This window comes from Anas platyrhynchos, chromosome 16 (genome assembly GCF_047663525.1).
Source record: "Anas platyrhynchos isolate ZD024472 breed Pekin duck chromosome 16, IASCAAS_PekinDuck_T2T, whole genome shotgun sequence".
NCBI lineage: Eukaryota > Metazoa > Chordata > Aves > Anseriformes > Anatidae > Anas > Anas platyrhynchos.
The window spans coordinates 3504280-3529751 of NC_092602.1; the positions used below are offsets into that span (position 1 = coordinate 3504280).

The 25472-nt window shown below is 45.3% G+C and overlaps 1 protein-coding gene across 4 annotated transcripts; it reads right to left on the reverse strand.

The window, feature by feature from the left end:
- Window positions 1-355: 355 nt before the first annotated feature.
- On the reverse strand, window positions 356-25251 carry RILPL1 (Rab interacting lysosomal protein like 1). Of its 4 annotated transcripts, none has more exons than XM_027470230.3 (8): window positions 24740-25250; window positions 21254-21404; window positions 16184-16302; window positions 15139-15357; window positions 10304-10476; window positions 9792-9884; window positions 5630-5717; window positions 3025-3164 (listed from the first exon to the last, which is right to left on the reverse strand). In XM_027470230.3, exons 1-8 carry the CDS (start codon window positions 25043-25045, stop codon window positions 3159-3161), a joined length of 1155 nt encoding a protein of 384 aa, XP_027326031.1. In that variant the 5' UTR covers window positions 25046-25250; the 3' UTR covers window positions 3025-3158. The 4 variants fall into 4 exon arrangements, with proteins under 4 accessions (XP_027326030.1, XP_027326031.1, XP_021125740.2 ...); XM_021270065.4 differs by lacking the exon at window positions 5630-5717 and adding an exon at window positions 6561-6636; XM_038187184.2 differs by lacking the exon at window positions 3025-3164 and adding an exon at window positions 3594-3680 and having other exon boundaries at window positions 24740-25251.
- Window positions 25252-25472: the final 221 nt, after the last annotated feature.

Below are 25472 nucleotides of genomic sequence, written 5' to 3' on the forward strand. Positions count from 1 at the left end.
GGGAAACCAGAGGGCAAAGCACCCTCTATTTTCTGGCAGGATGTGTGTACAGGATGTGTATCCAGACATGCATCTTCCACTGAGGAGCTTACAGCATTCCTCAGTGAAATGGAAAGGATCTGTGGTGTTCTTTGCCATCATCAGCAACTCCTAAATATGTGCTAATATATTTTAAATCATATTCTTGGCAGTTTTTGAATGGCCATATCCAAAACCTTGCCCAGTTTGAGGCTGTATTTCCATTTATAAGCCTTTTTCAGGGGAAAGAAGACAGACCTGTACACTGCATCCCCAGAACAGGTAGTAAGTTAGACTTCCACAAAAATAAAAAAGGACACAAGTCTTTCAGAAACGCTTGTTTTTCAGAAATATTTATTAAACCGTTAAAATGATTTACTGCCCAACCAAAACAAAACCAAAAAAAAACTTCAGTGATCCTGCACTTTGGAGACAGGATTGTTACGTCCCATACCTGACAACATCCCGGCCCCTTTTTTAAAAGCAGATTTTAGTTAATATTGAGAAACTACACGACAGATCTTCAACTCTTTACATACTCATCCCTACGTGCCATCTTCTCAGATGACACTTGGTGTGTATAAACTCAGCGCTTCTAACGTGAGAAGGAGGAGCGAGGTGGTTAATACTAGCAGGTCAGGAGTGACTCATTAGATTTTTGAGGTAATGGGCTACAGAGATGAACAGGGAAGGTTGTACTGCTTAGTGCCATTGTTTGAAATCAGCTGCAGATTTGACCCAACAATAGCGCACTGGGCTCTAGCGTATGGGACTAGCTGTACGTGCACTAGGCCAGGAGAGTTTTTAATACATGAGCTTAGATGCTGGGGGAAACAGTTCAGCCTGTGGTTTCCTATTATCCCAGCTCAGTGCTCTTGGCTGATTTGAAAGCAATGTGCTTATTCAGGCTGGGAATCTGCCGCATTCTTGCATTGTTTCTGATCACTGCATCTCTTCTAAATGTGTCAAATGACTGTAAACTATGCTAGGGAGAGAGAGGAATCATTCACAATTTATTTAACTGCCTGATCCAACTGTAGTGTGCTCTTTATTCCTCCGCCCCCGTGCGGAAGTGAAGTCAGGATGTTAGCAACTTAACTTTACAATAAGACTTCCCCCATGTAAGAACCGACTCTCACGGCAGGGTGAAGTGCTGCTCTTTTATGGATACAGCTTTCTGTAAGCATAAAACTCATGATGTGTTACCAAAACGTAACCAGGCAAAATTATCTCTGCCTAATATTAGCATCAGATGCTAGTGTCACTATTTCAAATGGAAATGCCTTCCGTGTAAGGCCACATTTCCCCCTCCTGCCCCAAATGGCAATGATGCCTGGCAGGCACCATAAACACTTTCTCTACCTAGAACCCGCTGAGGGTCTGTGTTCAAACAGAGCAGTTACAGGCGGGAGCAGAGCAGCGTTCAGCCCACCCCAGCAACAAAATGGTTCCCTGGCACAGCTCCCCAAGGAGTGAACCGTTTGCTGCCCTTACACATTTAGGAATCTGGTGGGGGATCATCCTGGACTGAAAACAACTGGCCTGTACTCGACACCGGGCTCTTCACAGAGCAGATGCTGCACTGCCACCAGCAGCCCCTAGCACTAAGCAGCACCTGCACAAGCCTTGCTGTCACTCGAGGAACTCCTCACCAGCAGTGCTCTGCTTCAGCACCGACTCTCCTGGCAGGCAGCGACGTTCACAGGTGACCTCCTCACCACCTCCCTCACAAGGAGGAGCAGCCGGTGGCTGTGTTTGTGCTCTCCCACTGGGCCAGAGCCTGGTGAGGTGCAGAGCCAGGGTGCCACACGCAGTGGTTATACTGCACGGAGCTTTAGTGTTAAGGTTTCTGTAAGCACAACCTCAGGCGGTCCCAAGGGTCTCACGCTTACTTAACTGCAAAGCGGATCTAAAACCAACCTCCTGGCAGTTCATGTGTGGGGTTTTTGGGGGCAAATTAAGGCCCTTGTAATTGCGGGTTACCCAAACATCAATCAACAGCAGCAGAGCAACCTGCATATGCAGAATTCGCCCACTCTGCCACCCAAAATAGTGTTTAGACTAGTCAGAAAAAAGGTTTTGAGTTGGAGTCATCTCTAAGTTAGTTAAAATAGCTCGTGTCAGCTACTTGAGGATGTCTTTTACTCTGAGTTAGGCAGAAAAGTGGAGTGTGACTTAAATCAAAACCTGTCTGTGGGAAGGGGACCTAACTCCTTTACAGCAACTGTGCTACTCTAGGGGGAAGTCCCTGGTAAGAAAAAAAAATAAGTGTTAGAATTCCTCATAGTAAGCAATTTGTTTTCTGTTAATACTGCAGAACTCATGGCAAAATGCAAGGCACGCTCACCTCGTACATTGGTTTCTTCATGCTTTAGGCACTATAAGCAGCAAGGGAAACGTATACACTCACTATCCCTCTCAAGGCTACTCCAGTTTATCAATTTGTATCAGGTGAATTTCCAAGTGGTTACTCTGCAAAAGGCAGGTGCCAGCTGAACTTGACAGGACAGAGCAGTACTAAGACCTGCCATGGAGAGTGGCCAGCTGTGGTGTTTTCCTCTTGAAAAAAAAAATCCTAGCAAATTATGAAAAAGCAAACAACCCAAAATTTTAACAAACAGGGTAACGGAGTCTTTGCCAATAGATATTGTACACTGCAAACAAACTTCTATTAATGGCACAGGTCCTTTTTTTGGTTTAGAGAAGCTCGTGTTACTGTAGTTAATGCGTGAACAAGAACGTAGACTTGTTATTCAGCACGAAACAAGTCATCTAGAAGCTTCAACGTCCCAGGGCATCGATGACTGCAAAGCTTGGACTCTGTGTTCAACAGTCACCAAGTGAACAGTGCGGGATCCCTTTGGAGGAGTACAGCTGAGACACAACCACAGAGGTGTGCAAGGCAAATAAAAACGACGAGCTGCCAGATTTGTTCACAGAAGCTTCTTGTTACTAGACTGTTGAGATCTACTGCAGGAAGCTGATCACCTCAGGGTTTTAGTCACAGGTGCTGCAGGGCTTCTTGTCCTTGTTCGGTGTAGGTGTCATCTCTATTTGAATTTGACCATTCGCCAAAAGTATCCTGGAAGTGGACATTTTTCTGGGATGCCTGCATGCGTCTCTTATCACGAGAGAAGAAACTAAACCTTCCGGTTAGGAAGGAGGAGGAAGGGAGGGGAGGGAAAAGAAAGAAGACTGTTTACCGTCTTGAAAACACTTCAAACCCCCGACACGACACACAGCACAAAAAAACACAGAGAGCAAAAAACTCCATTTGCATCTGCAAAAACTAAGGCAGTGAAGCCTGATGGGAGTGCATGTCAAAATGTTATTAGAGATGAAGTCATTGCAATCTCAAGCAGCTTTGCTATGGAAGCTTCACATAAGCTCTAACTGCTGTTGACTCTGCGAGGTGCAGTTATTGTTTTAGGTGTATAACCTGCCCCTTCCCCAGCCTTGAAATACAAAAGCAACAAAATACAACATGTTAGTTTCTCAGCATAAGTAAAGTGGTATCTTTAGCATTAAATCTGTATAATTTACCATGAAGCAGAAATAAATAATATTTTTAGGGGTGCCAGCAGGGAAATTCATAAGATAAAAGAAATAAGCCTCCACCATTTTTTTCTAAGTGAACAGATTTTGATACATACGCTAGATTCCTGCAAAAATAATTGAACAAATGCACATGGGCTCACAAGAGTTTGCAGGATGAAGGCTCTAAACAAATGCACACAAATGTGCACGTCATTTCCTGTCACACAGCTTGGGTGCTCTAAGATAATGACGTACGTGAACCAACAGCCATTTAATACAACAACATATTGCCAGCTGACAACACAGCTAAAAAATAGTCGGAAAAGCGCTTAGTGTCATTCTCATTTGTATAGCATGAGGTTACTTGATTAAGCAAACTCAATATTTGTAACGAGTTCAGTACAAGAGGTGTTAGTGCAGTGTTTCAGTCTGCTGAGAAATGCAAAAGTTTTGGTTCCAGCTGCCGAGGGTTCGAGTTGGCTGCATGCCCTCTGGGCTTCACTGGTGCACTTCAGGGGGAAGCACTGTTGTGCTTGCACAGGACCATGCACAACGCGGTGCTGATCCAGGATAGGACTTGCTAAATGCTTCTACAGTAAGAGATTACATAAATATAAATGCAGCTCTTACAGCAGATGGACTGTTTGCCAGGGCATAAACCTGGCCCTGTGTCTACACCCCACTGTCATCACTGTTCCTCCTCTGCCTGCGCTCCCTTCAGCCTCCCCTCAGTACCACGATCCCAACCATCCCAGCTGTCTCGTGCAAAACAGGGCGTTCTGCCTCTGATGTCACATAGGAGGCTGAATTTGAGTGTCAGGTGAGGCTTAAGGCAGCTTTCTCACAAAAACATCCTATGATATGTGCAGGTAAGGACACTGATAATTATTAATAAGCTGTTCTTGACTAGAAAGTGATATAAAAGGCTACCCAAGTGCACTGCAAAGTAACGGATGTTGCTAGCAGGACCTGAACTTTTGCATTTCCTGGCTTCAAATTACAGCCTTAACAGTGAAATAAGTCTTTTGCACTTAATTAGTCTGATAGTTTTCTCCCACTTTCATCACAGGAGCTCAAATTCACACATATATGCTCTATCTTTTCAGGGCCAGGTCCAATTCCAGCTGACACGTGACGTGTGCATTCACTAGGGATTTCTGCTGGGCACCTTCAGTCCTGCGTGGTCAGGTTGAGCACCCTGGAGTCCACGCAGAGGACTGCTCTATTTATGCAGTAAGTTTCAAATGTCAGCCTTCAGTAATTTTTCACTTTCTATCATGAAATAAGTAAGAGAAAAATGTTTTTGTAAAATCTCTACACCAAGCAGAAGGATTAGGGGGGTTTATTCCTTCTGAAACAATGAAAATGGTTCTTAGAACTTGAAAATGTTTATGGAGTATATGCAAAAAAGCATATCTGTGGAGAGGAAGGGAATTGTGTATACTGTGTTGCTGCTGTAGATGTAAAGACCTCTAAAGCAGCAGTTCTAATGCAAAAAGAGTTTGCTTTAACAATTATCAGCAAGTACCTCCTCCAGCGACAGCCAAGAATAGGGTGACAGAATTGATTATTGAGTGTATACTCTATTCCAAAATACATAATTAGAGACAAAATCTACAGTGCATAGAGAGAAAGAAAACATGGAAGCAACAACCTATCATTAAAACTGGAAATTACTGTAGATATCAGCCGTTACATTCTGCAAATCTAACTCATTTGTAACAAGTCATTAGAATGACATTTTTATTTAAAAGCATTCGTGTGAATTATGAATAGGCTGGCTTAGTAAGCAAAATTAACAGATTATGGTTAAAAATGCATATTCTATCAGTTTTCTAAGGAGTAGTGATTGGTTTAGCATGGTAACAGTAAGGCAAAAGGTGATCAAATGTCAATAGTTGAGGATGAGAACGGAGGACTATGACAAGTTGTGCACTGACTGGTCATTCTGATTGGCACTTTGTGCTTCTGTGATCCCACAGGCAGCCGATGAGAATGCAACCAGCAGTGCGTGTTAACAGAGGGTCATGCAAAAGGAAAACATGGTACCAAACATTTAAAAAAAAATTCCTACAAGGGACACAAGTCTTCTTATTGGCTGCAATGTGGGATCATCTGGAATCAATCCAGCTGCTACCATGGGCATTATGGCTGTAAAGATCCTGGTCAGGAAAGTACAGACACAGAAGAGGTAAGACTGGAGCAAGGGAAAGAAAAAGCATTCAATTAAAAAGAAAAGAGGCAAACATGATACACGGGGTTACTTTGAATTACCACACAGGACATACTACAGGGAGAGGTGGATCTGCATCACCTAAGACAGCTCTTCTCACTGAAAAACTCTCATTTAGAAAAAGCAGTCACCGAAACAGTTTAAATTGCTCTTGGATTTCTAAAAGATACCACTTTTCTGTTGTGAGGCAGCCTGCAGTCTGGGTTGGATTTCATCAGGGTATCACCACCTCTAGCAATGCAGAGCAGAGTGCACATTTTTCTTCCCAAGAAACAAACAGGCACAGACATAATGAAATGAACGATGAAGGTGTATGTTAAATACAAAACAGGACTGTGCTGTGACTACCGGCTATTTGCACAGAAAACAGGGTTAGATAAGACGAGCATTACAGTTAAAAGACTTTACAAATTAACGTTTGTTAATAGTTGATAGTTTCGAGTTAAAAATCACCACAGCTGAAATCTTAAAATCGCCTCCTGTGCAAGCTACTTGGTTAAAGGGCCTGGGTACCTCTTCCAGAAGAGCCTGCATTGTTTCACATGCAGAAAGATGCTAACTGCAGGCAGCTAAGTACTGGTTTGAGACCTTGCAGCTACTCCAGCAGAAACACTTTCTAGCTGGCTAGCAGCAAGATCATTTCTTTGTAGGGATTCAGCACTTTCACTAGGCATTGGACAATTCATGCAACTTAGAGGCTGAGAGCATGCCGGCCGGGTGCTCAGCGCCCAGCCAGCCCCACACAAGCCTGCCAGCACACCTTCATCCGTACCTGGAACACCCTCTGTTTTTCTAAGGGTTCTCCTCAGAGGTTCTCCCTTGTGCCAAATATTTTTTTGAACTGTGGACTAATGTCAATTAAAAATTAAGTTGAAATCACGAGAGACATTTCACTTGTGACCAAACGCAGCTCTCCCCAACACAGCCACCCTTAACTGCTATTCTTAGATTCCAAACAAAAACAAACAAACATTGTTCTACCATTAGCAGTAGCTAGGACTTCTACTTTTACACACTGTGGCACACTCAGTTAGCTGCAGCAATCAGGCAGACACATCAGCTTTTGTAGGCTGCAAGAATAGGAAGAAAACGTATGGCTGTTTCAGGCATTACATCAGTGACAAACAAGCACATATCCGTGAGGAGAAAACAAAAGGGTGTTTTCTGCTCAAAACAGAGGGAGCATTTTTAATCCTTGCACTCTTTCTCCTCGATAAAGCCTCCTGGTTATATTATTTCATCAAAATTCTGACATGTGATGTGGCTGAGACAAATGCAGTATGATGAGATCAGAACCCAGTTTGCCCCAAACCTGCAAACTCTGGCAGTAAAAAAATGTGGATTACTGTGACTTCTGTTTCCTTTTCTTTATGTGGGTGCTGCATAGAAACATCTGAGCACATCTTAGATGGCACAAGCTATACATATCTCATTCCCTGAGATACTGCATGGTCAAAGAAAAAGAGGCACACTACACAGGCAAGGATAAAACTTCTCCTGAGATGACAGCATCAGTCTCTTACTTTTGTACTTCAGCTTTTAGTTTAGTTAGGAGGAAAAGCCTGAAACAGAGGACAAAAAAAAACCCTGCTTTCTTTTATAAAAGCACTCTGCACGCAGACTTCAACCTTATGAGCTTTCCTCACATCATTAGGGTACACAGAGTTTGTGTGTCAGCATGTTACCAAGGTGTCATAGGTGAGGTGCTGAGAGTGTTCGGCCTGTGACAGGGAGAAAGCAGCTCTGGAGAAAGCTTGCAGCAGGCCAGGAGTGCAGGTGGAGGTTTTAGAACAGGACCGGACAGACACTACACTTGGGTTCCTTGTTTCTCCCAGCAGTGAAATTTCCTGTCTTTTTAAAGCCGACAGCTGTACCCCTGCCACCAGCCCCTTCTTAACCACTTTGAGGTCTGCTTGGGTTGCAGGAGTAACCAATCTACAAACACAACACTGACTAGACACACAGCAGAGGGGGCAAAGAAAATAAACCCACACTTGGCAAATCCCATCCAGACAGGCTGCAAGGACATGACATATACGTAAACAATTACTGTCCTTCAGGTTATTTAAATAGAAGGTTTTATCTTCCCTTATTGAATGTGAAGGCTAAGTAAGGAGAGAGCAGAAAGAAACTGAGGGATTGAAGACGGCAGCTAAAGAACATAATTCCATCCCAACAGCAGGCTCAATACGCCCTTTCACAGTCCAGCAGAAGAAGACTCTTACCTTCTCTGGAACAGGCCAAAAGAACATGTTTTCACTTTTTATTGTGCGAGTTTTCAATTACATAAATTTAACCCAGAATCTGAGAAACAGGAAGATTAGATAGGCACCTGAAAATGTGTACTGATCAAATGGCCTGATGCTCAGCGGGTACTCGCTGATAAATTAACTGAGAGGAAGAAAGCAGCAAGCACCACAGCTAGTTGGACACGCTCACGTTCCGCCTGCCATGGCTCCCTGCACTGTGATGTCTGCATGCAGACGGCAGAGCCAAGGCTGACACCCAGTCAGCGTGTGCTTTGACTTACAATGGCTGCTTACAGCTTCATAAATCGACTGTGGGGCTGCAATCAACACAGACTGGGTACACTGAAAACAGCCACCCCCCCACAACAGCGCAAGCTTTAAAAAGTACTAAAATAAATTTAAAAGAAAAAGAAGCATTACAGGGGAGAGATCTGGTGAGACAAAGTATTATTACCAGTCACTTAATGAGTCCAAACTCAAAGTGTGTTTTTCAGTCATATGAGAGGAAGGGCTCTCAGCAAACCACGCAGCACAGAGGGAAGCTGGGGACTCTTGAAAATAATCAAAAGTGCCCTCCTGACTTTATGGTGTTTTGGACCAGCACAGATCTTCCCATGAAACTTACTGTCACAGGGCTGCTGCTATTATTAAACAAAATCTGGAGGTTATGGACATGAAGACAGGATGGAAGAGCTTTTTATGCTGAAACAAATGATTGTTCCAAAATCATTTATGCAGTTAAAAAAACTATGCTTCTGGTATCAGAAAAAAAATATCCGAAGACTTGCTGTGAGATTATGAGACTTAATTTGGAATAAATCTAGAAGGAAGGAGTTTCAACTTCACTTTTGGACAACACTGTTAAACCCTTCACCAGGAGAGGGTGGGGTTCTTTCTAGCCAAGAAAGCTGGCATCCTCTCCAGCAAGGCAGTTGTACAGCAAACAAAAGGTTTTGTGCTGTCACAGTCAGAATCTAAAGACTTAGATCAACAGGGAAACAAGCCCAGCAAGGTCATGGTGAAACCTCATTTTCCACACCCAACTGCCAGAGGTCTGCACTTGGCTTTACTTGTGAACAACACTCTTTACACATCTTCCGAGCGTGACCTGGGGGCCAGTGGTTTGTGACATTCACCACCTTAGGGACTGTGCATTAAGGAGCTGGGGCTTGTGCTTGAACAGGAGCAGTGCTCCTACAATCCTTGCATGCTGAGATTGGTACTGACTTCAGTTCTGGGCACACAGGACAGGCTGAGTGGTGCTCTGGATAACACCACATCTATTAGCACCTCCCTTTGGAGTACGACTGCATGGTGGAGACAAAAAAATCCTCTGGGAAGATCAGGTGTCTGTCATTAAGCGTTCACTGGCTCATACAGCTATAATGAAACAAAGCAACACATGCTCTTTTGGCTAGCCTGAATTACATACTTAGGAAAGAAACAGAATTGGAGTGGGCTTCTTGCACACGCCCATCTAGCCTATAAACACAAGCACATGGAACAGTTGTATTCTCTACTGCTGTCTGCATGTAGGAAGCAAAAGGTGGCACAGCAAAATCTGAGGTTGGAAGCTCACCTATAAGTAGGCTGGAGTTTTGGCCAAAGCCAACTCTTGTTTCTTGACACCTATCCAATGTTCCTTTCTGAAGAAAACACTTGCAGACATTCAGGACCTCTCCCATATACGTTAGGGATGTGGCTATCAGCATTTGCAGACTATATCCAGTATCCTTAGAAAACATGCTACTTACAGTCGTTTGATTCCAGATTCAGGCTGAGTCGAGGGTTTTGACTGAATTATGGGCGGAGGTTGAGGGGTTCTGGTTTCTTCTTCTATTTCCTCACTTGAAAGAAAGAAAAGGTAATTAATATTGTCCTCCAAGCCACAGAAGCGCTTTCAGTTCTAAAATTCAATCTGAAGGTGGACTGTTTATGAAGAAAGGGTCTCCTTTCAATATTTTCTTCCCATTTTGACAAACAAATAAAAAAGTAGAAGAGGAATACATGGAATAAAAGTTCTATAATATCCATTTTAGACCCACTATTACCCTCATTTTTTAAGTTCAATTTTTTAAAATGTTTCTAATCTTTCCACGAATCAGGGGGAATCTGGGAGTTAGGGAAGGATACAAGTTTTTCCCAATGTTGAAAAACCAGATATAAAAGCTTGTTGGACACTATTTAAGAGCACATTTGTTCTTTCTAGACCTGACCTATAGCTCCTCTGTGCATAGCATGCAACAGGAGAGAAGACCTAACCTACCTTTTGTAATATAAAAGCTCCTCTTGAAGTAAAAACACTTTAGATTTCAATTCATTCCTCTCATGAAGGACATCCCGGAGCTCCTGCAAAGTGAATCTTGGACGATTTGGATCTTTTAAGTCCATTGCCATCTTTTCTGACTCTGAGAGGCAGTCGTCATTGTTTGATTCTGTCTAGGAAGCGAAACACAGGCTTTAAATTCACTATGCAAATGCATTTCTGAGGAGTTTAAAATATTTATCGGTCTAATCCCCAATATCTTTCTTTTCAGCACTATTAAATATTCTTTTAAGAGAAAAAATACGAGTGTTTTCTATTTTATTTTTCATGTTAAAAACTGTCAGCAGGAACAGCTCAGAGATCCAATCACTTTGTTCTTTCTTGTGCTCAGATTGACCGATGACACACACAGGGCTGATGATACCATGGCAGCTCTCTGAAAGACGATCTGAGCGCTGTTCTACCGCTCTTCACTCGGTGCTCAGGGGAACCTTGCAGATGAGGATGACCTAAGTGACCTTCAGTCAAAGCCCTGTGCTCACAGGAACCTTTCCCAGAGTTGTATTTTTGGGAAGATGAACACACACGGCCCAATTGTTTCTAGCAGCCTAAAGACTGGGTCCAAAGTGGGTCACCACACAGGTGCAAGCTTTCTTGTGGAGAAATTCCTGTGGAATCCAGGTTGCTAGAAAGCCCATTGAAAATGTAAAGCCTAATTTTTGATAAACAAGCCTGTTTAAGGAATGTATACTTTTAACCAATAGGGTAAATCAAACATCAGCCTTTTATATAAATACTGAAAAAATAGCATAGCAAAAATCATGACAGTTCCTTCCAGTTCTTCCACAAAGAGAAAGTTTGTTTGGATGTAAATATATTAAGTGGAGATTTAAGTTCTTATTGCCTTCATGCCTTTATTTAAAAATGCAGAATTGGTATTAGCACTAGGATCTAGCTACAAAGTGGAAGAAACCTGCAGACAAAACAGCGGAGCAATGTACATCTGTCCATTTGCTTGATTCACCCCATTAACCCACACGCATTCCTTTACACAGATGGTATTAAATAAAGATAGATGCACAAGAGGTTCACAGGAAATTATCCAAACACTTTTCTTCTTCACCCTCCTAGGTTAGAGTCTGAGCTGGTTTGTACAAATAACCTCTTTTTTGCTAGATTTTGCTCCAATCAGCAAAGACTGAGGGCTGGTAGCCAATGCAAATGTACCGCCCAAAGCCAACAAGCGATGTCCATGGCAGAGCACGCAGCTATTTGAGCTGCACGCCTGCCACTGCAATTCCTGTCTAACCATCAGCCTGGCACAGAGAGCAGGGAACGGCTCTAATTAGAAGAGGCACCATTGCCACGGACCAGATGAGCTAGAGAGAGGTGAAGAATGCATCCTTTCTCCCCAGAGACTGAAGACACTTTCTCTCCTGCTGGCTTTGGGCCTGGGCTCTGTGGCCCCGTTTACAAAGCGGGGTGTCCTGGCTGAATCAGCAGCAGTGAAGTCATCCTCTTCATTATTAATACACTGCTTGCCCAATTCAGCAGTGACATGTTAACAGTGGCTGTTACATTCCTGGGGGTACCAGAGCACCCCATCAGCCTTTGCCCCTGCTTCCTGATGTACGGCCCTGCCTCCTACAAGCGAATTAGATGGTTTGCTCTCTGCTGCAGTCCGTCAGGCACGTACAATGCTGCTGTGCTTCTTCAACATCGTGGTACTGGAGCTTTTACCAGCACAAGCTCTATACCACAGTGCTCCTTGAAGTTCTTTCATCTTGTAATACCCCTTATCCTACAGCACATTTGCTTGAGTAAGACAGAAGTGGTGTCACATGCACAAAGGAAAGTAATAGGAACCATGAAGAAGACTGAGGGATACAGCAGAGCAGAGAAACATCCCCTTGGATTTGCATTCTTACTACTCTGATCTCAGCACCAAGCCAATTTGCAGATTTTCATTTTGCCTGTTCCAGCAAGTATTTGAGTATGCAACATTCGCTTTTCATGAACATTTGTGCTAGTAACGCTTCACTGCACAAATTCTGGTGGGAAGCAAAAGCAGGAATATGGCCAAAGTTATTTCCTCTAAAACATGCCTTCAAATATTTATATGTTGGTTCTGCAGCAACAGAGCAGCTCTGTCCCAACAATTAGATCCAAATGCCATAAGCAGTGCAAGAGTCAAGTGTGCTCTCACTCATTTTTGAAGCACAAGACCCCAGCTTTCCTGTCACTTCTTGGATTAAGAAAATTCTTATTCAGTTGTGAACAATCACAGTGAGGCAATGGATAGAAGTACGGTCAGGAAGAACAGAAAGCACAGCAAGTCTCTGCAAAACTTGTATTTTCAAATCTTTGGACACATGCTCATGGGTTGCAGTGAAATGCTGTTATTTGTTTGGTCATAATAGAGCATATCATGGAACTGTGACTGCACTGTGTTTTGTTTCTACCCCAAAGGCTTATACGCTATTAATTGTAAAGCCACTGTAAATAAAACCCAGAGGATACAAACAAAAAAATCACCCACAAAACATCAACTAAGAATCTGAGTTTCTGGGTTCACAGAATCACAGAATCTCTAGGTTGGAAGAGACCTCAAGATCATCGAGTCCAACCTCTGACCTAACACTAACAGTCCCCACTAAACCATATCCCTAAGTTCTACATCTAAACGTCTTTTGAAGACTTCCAGGGATGGTGACTCAACCACCTCCCTGGGCAGCCTGTTCCAATGTCTAACAACCCTTTCAGTAAAGAAATTCTTCCTAACATCTAACCTAAAACTCCCCTGGCGCAACTTTAGCCCATTCCCCCTCGTCCTGTCACCAGGCACATGGGAGAACAGGCCAACCCCCATCTCGCTAGAGCCTCCTTTAATATACTTATACAGAGTGATAAGGTCACCCCTGAGCCTCCTTTTCTCTAGGCTGAACAAGCCCAGCTCCTTCAGCCGCTCCTCATAGGACTTGCTCTCCAGGCCCCTCACCAGCTTCGTCGCCCTTCTCTGGACCCGCTCAAGCACCTCGATGTCCTTCTTGTAGCGAGGGGCCCAGAACTGAACACAGTACTCGAGGTGCGGCCTCACCAGAGCCGAGTACAGGGGGACGATCACCTCCCTAGCCCTGCTGGTCACAGTGTTTCTGATACAAGCCAGGATGCCGTTGGCCTTCTTGGCCACCTGAGCACACTGCTGGCTCATATTCAGCCGACTGTCCACCATCACTCCCAGGTCCTTCTCTGCCTGGCAGCTCTCCAGCCATTCCTCTCCCAGCCTGTAGCTCTTCTTGGGGTTATTGCGCCCCAGGTGCAGGACCCGGCACTTGGCCTTGTTAAACTTCATACAGTTGACCTCAGCCCATCGGTGCAGCCTATCCAGATCCTCCTGCAGAGCCTTCCTACCCTCAAGCAGATCGACACACGCACCTAGCTTGGTGTCATCTGCAAACTTACTGAGGGTGCACTCAATGCCCTCATCCAGATCATTGATGAAGATGTTAAAGAGGACCGGCCCCAGCACCGAGCCCTGGGGGACGCCACTAGTGACTGGCCTCCAACTGGACTTGGCTCCATTTACCACAACTCTCTGGGCCCGGCTATCCAGCCAGTTTCTAACCCAACGAAGCGTGCGCCAGTCCAAGCCAAGAGCAGCCAGTTTCTTGAGGAGAATGCTGTGGGAAACGGTGTCAAAAGCCTTGCTGAAGTCAAGGTAGACCACATCCACAGCCTTTCCCTCGTCCACCCAGCGCGTCACTTTGTCGTAGAAGGAGATCAGGTTCGTCAAGCAGGATCTGCCTTCCATAAACCCATGCTGACTGGGCCTGATCGCCTGCTTGCCCTTCAAGTGCCGCATGATGACTCCCAAGAGGATCTGCTCCATGAGCTTCCCTGGTACTGAGGTCAAACTGACCGGCCTGTAGTTCCCCGGGTCTGCCCTCCGGCCCTTCTTGTAGATGCAACAAGCAGTTGTACTGGAGTTGCAGAAGGATGTTAAAACTGCTCAAAATATTCAGGGGAAGGGGGAAAATGACATTCTTCTCCTGATGCAGAGCCACAGCTACCAAGATACAAACCCACAGCATGGCTTTGTTCTGGACATCGCAATGGCTGCATCTCATGCATGGTTTAGACAGGAACCATTCTAACTGCAGGGCTCCTCAGCAGTTACAGGCCCATAATGACCATCACGAGTATCACAAGATTTATCTCCCTGAAATGACTGAATGCCAGAAGCTGGACTAACATCAGGCCTGTTTGCCCCACTGCAGACCAAGATGTGAGACAGATCTGGTGTTTGTAGAGACTCAGCAGAGACTTTCGTAAAGAGTGTTTGTAAAGACTCTTGGAGACACTGTTCCTAGTCAAGTCACCGGCACAACCTAGGCTTGCCTGCACACACAGCCAGGGAGAGCTTTAGCAGTGTGACAGCAGCCAGCCCTCCCTTCACCTTTTGTTTTTCATTCTTTACATTATGTCCAGGGGCCTGAAGAGGACAGGTAGCATTTTAAGATTATGAAACAGAGATTTCAGGCAGAGCAGGCATATTCCACTGCATGTGAATGTTCTGTCCTCAGGCACTGTCTGCCTGCAGAGTTCTGCATTGCCTCTGGGACCCCTTCCGACACAATTTCTTTTCTACTGTGGTTCTCACGCCACCACTGTCATAGTGCTGTGCACCTTCAGGAGCTGTTGGGGCTTGCAGATTTGCATGCTCAACCACCGCTGCTTCTGATGCATGTTGATCACATTTAGCCAACGAAGAGGTGTTATGAAGACTAAGGCTCTGTAAAAGGCTGTTTTAAGAAGTGATTTGTAGTGCCTCTTACCTTTATTTCCTCCCCATTTTGGCTGTCCTCACCCTGCAGTTTTTCCCTCAGTTTCCCCAGCTCTGCTCGTAGGCTGCCCATCTCCTGTTCCTTGGTTTGCAGATATGCTTCTAACTCCACCTTCTGCTCGATCAGTGCCTTCCCCTGAGCCTCAACAACAGTGATCCTGTGCCGCAGGTCGTGGTTAATTTTCATTAACCTGTTCTGTTGCTGCTGAAGCTGCAAATGTAGAAGGTCAGCAGAAGTTCAGTATCCATTCAGCTATCAGCCATAATGGACAAGTCCCAGATATTACGTTAAAGAACACGTACTGAGTTCCTGTTAAATTTGATCTGGAAAATTCTCCTCACCCCCTTATTAATATCTAATCATCTAATACTGTTGCAGGCACCAAAACTTCTTTAATTCGTTTCCAGAGTAAAAAAAAAAAAGAAGTACTTTTCTCAAAGCACAGGGAATTCTCCAGCTAAAACCAAATCCATCACTTCCAATATAATGTTTCAAAAAAGCAAAATTCAAGGACGGGGTGGATTACAGGATTTTGAATCACTTCTTAAACTCCCTGCTCTCTCCCTGCTGCCAAACTCTGTGGAGAGTACATAAAAAATACGTAGTACCTGCTCACCCAAAGCAGGGGTGGATGGGTGGGTTGAGGAATGGGACTGCTGAGGAAAGCTGCACTGCCAAAGCAGAGATTCATGAAGCCAGAGCAGGTTACCTGTCCTGTTCCCATGAAAGGAGGGAGGTGTCAGGTCTTCAGGGAAACAAACAAAACAACAACCTGTCCTTCCTCCTCCTTCCTCCCTTGTTACACTGGTTTCCAGTCACGTTCCAAGTGTGCCTGGTCCCTCCAAATGCAGCAGAGGGCGTGTGCCTGCACCGCCTGCCTCATCATTTGGGGCATTCCACAGTTGTGCTGGACGTGTCAGTTTCTGGACTGATAATCTGACATTGCTTAAAAATTCCACTTTAACTTAAATTTGAAAGAAAGCTACAGAAGCATGGGTGAGAAAGAAATGAAAGAGAAAGAGCAAGAGCCACTTACAGCCTCTACATCCTCATTTTTAAGTCCGAGTTCCCGGTCCTTTGCCCTGATTTCATCCCTCTGTTTATCTACGACTTCCTTCAGCTTCTTCATGACTTGCCGCTCTCTCTCCGACATTCCTGGTTAAAAAAGGAACACAGAAAACAAACTGAGGACAAGCAGGAGCTGCTGAGACTGAGAACAATAACAGTTAGAAATATTTGGATAAAGACTCTGGAAGGTGCCTGCTGGTAGAATTAAAGAGAAGCTGCTGGGAGATGCTTTGAAGGTTACTTTGAGGGCAGCAGGGAACACAGATGACTAAGTCCACTCTACAAAGCCACTGCACAGAAACTCCTTGCGAAAGGAACCAACACTCCTCAGAAACATTTACAACAGTGAAGTGATCTGCTGCCTCCATGGCTTTACATCAGTGTTCACTTTATGCCCCATGGAGCTGATTTATTTGGGTGATAAGCTATAGAAACAGGTGGCTAAGACCTTAAATTTTGTCTTGCAACCCGTTCCCCATCCTATTGTATGATAATTCACCTTCAGGATAATTGTACTACAGAGAAAAGTACCATAGGGGCTTTCACTTTGGAAAGACATTTGGAACATTGCCAAGATTCCATCATTGATCCTGTTTGAAGATGACTAAGGGATTAGCTTAACCTGAAGTCTGACCAGTGAATCATTAAGAGATGTCATAAATCACAATGTAGAAATTGTTATTCCATAATCTGCCATTACAGAGATGATCAAGAACTCCTGGGCTACAGCAATGGGCTCTTCAGAGCAAACAAAGCAGAAGATTTACCTTGTTAGGATGATAAATCTATTGCACTAACTTTTTCTTGTCATTGTACAGAGATGTGCAGTCTGATGATCCTGAACTGTCACGTAAAACCACCTTGCACAATGTCCCTTTTGATGGCTTGAAGATGAGAGGCAGCAATCAGGGCACTGTGTGGCTGCTTGTTCTGTTACCTCTGGCAAAGCACTTCATTACCTGGGTCCTCAGCTTCCTCCACCCATGAAAGCAAGTAGTGATAATTCACTCAGCTCCCTCAGATAGCTGGAAAGCTACTTCCTTCTGTATTAAGGCAGTTCCCACATGAGACCCAGTGCATGCACATCCAGTGGAGCCAGCTGCTCAAGTCTCTACCTTCTGACATCAGCTCTGACTCCTGGTTATGTTCTTCATCAGAGAAATCCAAAATTGCTCCCATAAGATGGGTATGTTGCATGCCTTTAGGGACTCCAGCTTACAGAGTTTAGGAACAGTAGCTTACAGCTACATTTGAACTGGTAGATAATACAACAGAGCAAGACAGACCTGAGAGGGACAAAGGGAGCAGGAACTCTGGTGGGTGTGCACTTCTGCAGTAGCTGGGGGTTCCAATGTGGGTGTACAAAGCATGTCACTGCAAACAAGAACAGCAGCTCCAGTCCCTCATTAAAAAAGCACTTGGAATCTCCCGGAGCAAAGACCAGGTAACTGCTCTGCTGGGAAAAGGACTGGGGATCAAGGCTGGCTGGGAAGCTAGTTCAGAGGACGTGCTCCCATCAAAGCCCAGAAATCAGCTGAGTGACGACGTGGTGTTCATGTTCTCGTATTACATTCTCATCTTTTTAAGTTCTATGATAAGTCTGCTCTATTTTGGGAGCCTGGTCCTCTTTGTGTTGCAGGTTCTAGTGTTTTGCAGGATACTTTTCATTCTTCACTGCAGTAAGGGCTCATACCCACTTAGAAGGACAAGTAGACACTGACACACACTGCTGCTTGCTCTCCTAAAAGATCCACGCTCCTATCACGACACAGGGCTGGAGGTCTAGAAGCCTGTACCCAGCCCTGACACCTTTCTGATCCCTAAACCTCTGACTTAGTTTCCTGACTTGCAAGGACATAGGAAAAGATGGAAGAACTTTGATAATAACTGAAAGGAGCTGTGTAGAAGAAAGAAAAAACAAACAAACAAACACAACCAACCAACAACCAAAGAGCCAGACAAGGACCCTTGCACCAGCCAGCACAACAGACCACTGGAACCTTCCCACAACTTGTTCTTGTTTACCTGCAGTTCCTGAACCCCGCTGTATCTGCAAAACCCTACTATAGGTTTCTGGATCCACCCTTCCCCAGCCACTCTCAGGGCTGGGGCCTAAAACATCAGCTGTATCTTAAAACAAAACAAAACAAACAAACAAAAAAAACACTCCAAAACTTTGCCCTGAGGTACAGAGGAACTGCAGTGAGGCTGACCAGCAGTTCTACCCCAGTAGGAGCTAAGAATAGTGAGTGCAGCTATATTCATTAGTATTTGTGCAAAGCTTTGAGATTTCTAGATAGCAGGTGCTATTTAAAGAATAAAGTACCATTTCGGTGCTGACTGCTTTTCCTCCCACTATACTCAATTTTCTCTGTAACATTTGGTGAGCATCAAAGACTCAATTGTGTGCATGGATCACTACATTATCCTCTTTATTTCAGGAGGAGAGGAAAGGAAAGGTGGGAAGTGTTTTGAAACAGTCACTCACATCTTCCATTTCTCAGGCACTAGGGAAGAGGAGAGGGAAATCACCAAGTGCCCTAAATGTAAAGTAATTATCTCTAAATGACTCAAACTATGATATCTGCAACATCTTAAAGGGCACACCCAGCTGGCTTCTACAGGCACATCCTATGAATTCAGAGCTTCCTGTGAATGGCTGTGATCACAACATTGTTCTAAGGAGCAAGAGAAAGGAAGGAAAGGAAGGAAAGGAAGGAAAGGAAGGAAAGGAAGGAAAGGAAGGAAAGGAAGGAAAGGAAGGAAAGGAAGGAAAGGAAGGAAAGGAAGGAAAACCATCCTTTATGTTCATGCTTGGAGACGTGTTTACTGTTGAGTTTGTACAACATCTGTAGCAAGAAGCCAAAGCGTGGTCAGGGTCTGTGGCACTTCCTAAACATTCAGAACAGAAATTTGCCTTCACTTTGGAAAGGGAACGGCAGGCTGCTCAGCAGCTGAGCACAAGAGGTTTACATGACTGTGGGCACCCTGCTGCCAGTCCGTATTACCATCACCAGCCTGAGAAGGCAGCTCCTCTCGCAGCAGAGACGCAGCAGCCTGCTTGTCCTGTTTGACACACGGGTCAAGTCTGCTTGTGGCATTTCACTAGGATATTCTGATCAGTCAGCACCAGCAAATATGCACTCAGTTTGAGCTCAGGGAGGAGGAGTATTAACGGAGGTTGCAGATTCATCTTTAACCTCTCCTATCTATTTTGTATTCTGCCACATGGAGCCTTTCATACAAAGACTGCTTGGCTCAGGCTCTCAGGGAGCATATGCTCCTCTTATTTATATGGGATTGTGTTTGCCTTTCTCACAGACACCTTCATTATGCTAAAGCAAGGCTCTGTGAACTATAATGCGACTATTAATTGGCAAGATTGAATCTCAAAGCCTTAGCACACCCAGATCACTGTCCTCTGTTACCCGTACTAAAAACAACTCCTTCAACTAACTGTCTGGTGAGCAGGCAGCAAGCTGCTAATCCCAGGAGAGTTAGCCACTAAAGGAAGACATGAGCACACCATCAAATCATCCTGAGATATGACTGGAGTCCGGGCAAAGTTAGTCTAGCCAACAAAGCGTTTCGCTTGAACACCTGCCTCTGTAGAGTCTGTGTGTATCAGATCAAATGATGGAAAGGGGAAAAAAGCAGCACGACTGCTTTTTGACATTATTTAAACAAGTAGTTTGAGACAAACCTGATTCCACTCATTAATTATAAATATTCCTAAAAAAAATAAAACAATTGGGCTTGTTTTAACAGGTCCCACTAACAAGCTGAAGTTACTCTAAGTGAGGGTGATTTGACTTGAACTGATCAGTTCAGCTAATGAATATCAGCGATCCCAGAATCTGATCTCTGGAATGGGTTTTGTTTGTTTTGTTATCCTTGCGTAGACACAGTAAAAATAACATGCAAAGCATGTGTGGCATTTGCTTGGCTAGCCGAATGTAAAGAGTATGGTTATATTTAAACGCAAGCACATGAGCTGCAGTGAGCTAGATATCCACTGGAAAAAAAGACGAAAAAACAAAGGGGAAGATGGTTCTTTTTAACAACACATCAGTCTTTATGGTCTGTGACACATCACTGCCACTCTGACACTTGCCATGGAGTTTGTAAGCTGGCATTGAGCTACTTCTTAGAGATTAATTGACTACTAAATTGAAGGAGCTGCTTTTTTTCTAGAAAAGTGGTAATCTTTAAAGTTTTAATAATTTTTGCTTTGAATTGTGGAGCAAATAGACATCTGTTCCTCTCCCCCTGCTCTTTGGAAAGAGCTATTTGCTGAGCTGTGGGTAAGAGCTGAGGACAGCAGCTGTTTCAGTCACTGCAGCAAAATCTACCTGCAGTTGCCAGTCAGAACCTTTTGTCTTGAAATTCATTCTGCCTCCAGAAAGGTGCTCATGAATTAATCAGTTATTTCAGCTCTTCCGGATTCACCCACTTCCTGCTTTATAAATCTCTTCACCTACTCTAAACTGACTGCAAGTGTCTTGAACAGGTGAGGGAATCCTAAAGGGTAGTAAACCACGTAAAATCAGTCTCTCAACATATTTTTATAGCATATCTCTGCATGGTAGATTGATGTAATTCAGACAAATCTTGATTAGTTGCTTTACAAACAATTATCCTGGGTAGACTGACAGTTACACTTCTTTTTGTGCATAACGATGTGAAATTGCTGAATGGATTATTTTTTGTTAGAAAACGTAAGGAGGGATTAAGAATGTTTTTGCAAAATGCTAGCTAAAAAGAAAAAGAAAAAAAAATAACAATAGACCAAACAATGATGCTAGACTACTTTCAGAGATGCTTCTCAGCCAAACAGAAAGCTGTTCAGGCTTCTCTTTCCGTCCTGCCCCCACCTCTTATGCCTCCAGTGTAATCACGTGTTCAGAAATTGTCAATTCAGAAAAAAAAAAACACTGCATTAGTCTATAGAAAAAAGAAATCCAGAATATCCAGTATTTTGATAATGTATTGCTTTTCGTAACAAAAGCAAGTACTGAATTTGAAATACCAAACTTGCCTTCATGCTTCTGAAATTCCTCTTCCGTGAAATTAATGTCTTTGTGAGACAAGTTTGTCATCAGTTGTTTATTCTCCTCCTGCAGCTGTGCAATTTGGGTAAGAAGGTCCTGTGCTTCCCCTCGCCAGACATCCTCCACCAGTTCTAATTCCTAAAGGGTAGATTTAAACACATTAAGAGTCTTGGACTGGACTATTCACAGATCAAACCAGTAACAATCCTACTTCGATTCTTACGGAAAGCAATTACAGGAGACTACTTTGAATTTCTTGGAAAATATTTACCTTTGTGATGCCAGCATCAAAAAAATGAGTACCAGTCTCTATATGCTAAATGCTGAATGTAAACACACGAGGAGTCAATTCCTGATGCAAACGTTTTTGATGTGTGAGTTACCCAAAGAGTGGCTACTTACTCCCCATTTTTCTGTGAGAAGATTAAGCGGATTGCAATACAGCCAAACTCGAGCAAGAATTACCTCTTGCATCGCTAAAAGCAACCACGAAGGCTGTTATAAATGCCCCAGAAACATCACAGCACAGACAGGGGGAGGCAGCGTTAGGCTCATTTGGAAGGAGCAGCATCTGAATTTCTGTTACAAAACAAGTGTAAAACATGGAGTGCCTGAGACTGTGCCGCAGACCCAGAGCTCATAGTCTGAATGGTAAACACAAGACAAAACTGTGCTGCTTCTTACAGAAATTGTTCTGTATGGAAGTCTTGAGGGACATCTACGTTAGCGGCAGCGAGAACGGTCAAAACAGCAGCTCCCATTTGTCAGGACACCGCATGTCAACAGCAGCTGTCACCAATCCCAGTAAAGGTCAAATTAGGACAAAAAGTATAAGTGATCAAGGAAAAACGGTTGTATTAGAGTTTCATTTGTTCCAAACATCTTTGCCATAAACCATATTTCTGTAGTGGGGGCATTCTCTACTCTGTTTTCATGTGTATGCTTCAAACAGAAAAAGCTGCCTGCAAATCACTGCAGCCAGGCTGAGTCACTTGCTGACTTTCGCATTCATCCAGCAGGCCCCTCTCCTACCTAACAACAAAACACTCAGACAACAACCCCGCCAAGCACAGCTCTAGGCTAAAATAAGCTCAGCTGAGAGATTAAAGGATAGCTCTCTGCTTTGAATGCATGCTCTTGACACTGGGAAATCACATTCCTATTGATTTCCGGGTCCAAATAAAATGCTATTTTATTCCAGCATTTATTATTGCATCACTATCATTTTATAACCTCTGTTAGTGTGCTACGAGCTTTGCAGAAAACACTATGATGGATTATAAACAACATATAGAGCATTGTAAACTATGCAGACTTGATTAAGAAAATTTCATGAATCGCAGCTATTTTTACCTGAAACTCTTGAGAAATACAAATCTGTAATTAAACTGTTTACTGCCCAGTGATACCTAGACGATTTACAGTGATGCTGCATGTTTTAACTCTGTAGCCAGAACAATGTGCTGACCTAGTTTAGGAAATGAAACAGCACATTCACCAGCTATAAGCATACTGATAAAAAATAGAACACACAAAACCCCAGACTATCTAAACTTACCTAGTGTACAGGGAGCTACCCTGTAAACACACAACTATACCAAGGTTTAACCTGGCAAACGTTTTATTTATTGCTAATGAAGAGCCCGAGGAACTGTAGCAGAAGTAAACTCCTGAATCCTCACTGCCAGAGGTGTCTGACAGAGCAGGCAGGAGATCTGCAGGCCCATAGGTGCCAGCCAGCTTGGGACACTCCAGCCATGCTCAGCCAGGCAAGAAGGATTCCCACCTGAAGGCTGAGTGCTCTGAGTGCTAAAACCCCATCAATTGCTGCTTGCCAAGGACCGCTAAAAGCTGCCTGAATTGGCTTTTGGATGCTTCTTGTTCACAAGTGTGTCCCAGTCTCTGGCCTTTTGTGTTTACCAGTATCTGTCCTGTGAGAGTTCGCCTTGAAACGCTCGCACTGGAAGACAGTAGGATGTGACACTACTGGACTGCAGCAATGCAGCGCACTGGGAATCGACTTAATTTAAAAAAATGCATCGTATATTTTATTTTCCCCACTGAATGTTTCCACACAAGTTTCCCATGGATTGTCTGAACGCTCCATGAGCCACTCTGTGACTACTGGAGAAACCAGCAGAGTACTGGTGGTTAGCTGGCAGGGGCTGGGTGGCACCTGGCAAGCACAGTCGTACGTGGCTGACACGTTTAGGAAACTTCTTAACACAGGCGTGGACTTCAGAGGCATCTATGCAGACTGTCAGCTTTTCCAGCGATACTGGATGCTGCTACCAGGCTCAGGTCAGTGTCCATTTCACCAGGCAGCGTTTTTTTGGTATCTAGAGATAAAGAATTCCTGCTGGCTGACAGTACAACGGTCTCAGGGAAACCAGCAGAGATCTGACTGCAGACACAGCACAGGACCAGCACAACAGCCCACCGCTTGCTTCCATGATCTGTTAGAAGACAAAGGCATGGGTTTGGGATGTGCTGTAATTGCATCCATTCTCTGGACCAGTAGCCTTCATTTTCTGGAGACTTACCAGGGCTTTATACACTAAAGATCTTCTACCATCCTTTTCAGGACCCTGTCCTAAGACTCCTTCTGCAAAACATTGCAAGAATTGCCCTGGATTTTTCATATGCTAAGCACAAGTCCCCAAGCTGATTCTTTTAAACAGACCTAAAACTTCCTCAAATAAATTCAAACTAACACTTGGAGCTTGGGGTCTCACTTCCAGAAATTCCCCATTTCCTCTTTAATCTGGGCCTGTCAGAGCAAGCAGGGATGGATCGAGGCAGCAGCGATGCTTTAGCAGTCCCTTGCTAGAAGAACCATTTACTTCAATCAGTTATCCGCCTGGTATGAAAATTAGATCTGGCACTTCCATTGCACCAAGTGGCACAGCTCATGCTGTCCTGCTGCATGAGGGTAACAGGATACGGGAAATGATCTCCATCCACCCTGGGCTTTCATGGGGTTGGGGACGCTGCACCAACCATGGGTCAAGCCGAGGGACCTCGTGCTGTCAGAGGATGGAGCAGGAGCCTGGGGGAGCGCTCCTCCCTGCTCTTCAGCTCAAACACTGACCTGAAATCCTCGGTCCTCTGTCTCTCTCCTATGCCTTGCCTACCTGATGAGCATGCCAGGAAGATCAGAGGAGCTCTGGAGAGACAAGGGTATCGCAGGCACTGACTTCTCCTGGCCTAGCAGGAAGCGGCGCAGTCAGGAGAGAGGAGCACTTGGAGGGAAACGCACTGAGAAGGAAAGGCGGCGACTGGGGAAGGGCTGGGGGACGGGAAGGAGGCAGGGAACTTCCAGGAGGGAATTAAAACACCCCAATGACAACCACACACCCAAACCCCCGGCGGTGGTGAGGCAGCATCCCCATGGGGCTCTCCCAGCCTCCTCCCCGCTCTCCCCCAGGCCGTCGGGGCCCGTATCCCCCATATCCCCCCGTATCCCCCCGCACCTTCTGGTGCTTCCTCTCCTTCTCGATGCGATCCATCCTCTCCAAGCGGAGCCGGTCGAGCTCCAGGCGCAGCTCCTCCAGCTCGGGGTTGATGTGGTTGCGGCTCACCAGCACCTCGAGGATCTCCAGCACCCTCACCACCTTGGGCATGAGGCGGGCGATGGCCTCGCAGCCGTGCTGGTCGATCACCCGCTCAAACTCCTGCCCCACGGCCGAGGCGATGTCGTACACGTCCATCACCGTCAGCTCCGCCGCGTTCTTCTCCAGGGCGGGCGGCGCCACCACGCCAACGCCGCCGCCGTCCATGGCTCGCCCGGCCCCGCGGAGCCCTCATAGGCGGCGGGGAGCCCCCTCCTCACGGGGCGCTCTCCTGGCCGGGGACCCCCTGCCCGGCTCGGCTCTGCCCTGCCCGGTGCTGCTCTGCCCCGGGGGGACGCGGCTCGGAGGGCTGGGGGGGGCTCGCACTTGGCCGGGAGGGAGGGGAGGGGACGGGGAGGGGACAGGGAGGGAGGGCAGGGGAGGGCGAGGGCTCCCCGCCACCTCCTCCTCCTCCTCCCGGCCTCGCCCCGAGCTCGGGGCCAATGGAAGGCACCGGGAGGGCCGGGGGAGGCCCCGCGCATGCCTGGGACCGGCGAGGGGAGGCCGCCGGGGGAGGCTGCTCGGGGTTCGGTGCCCGCCCGAGGCTGCTGCGGGGAGAGGGGCCCCCGGCGGAGGGGTGCTGGGGCTCGGGGCG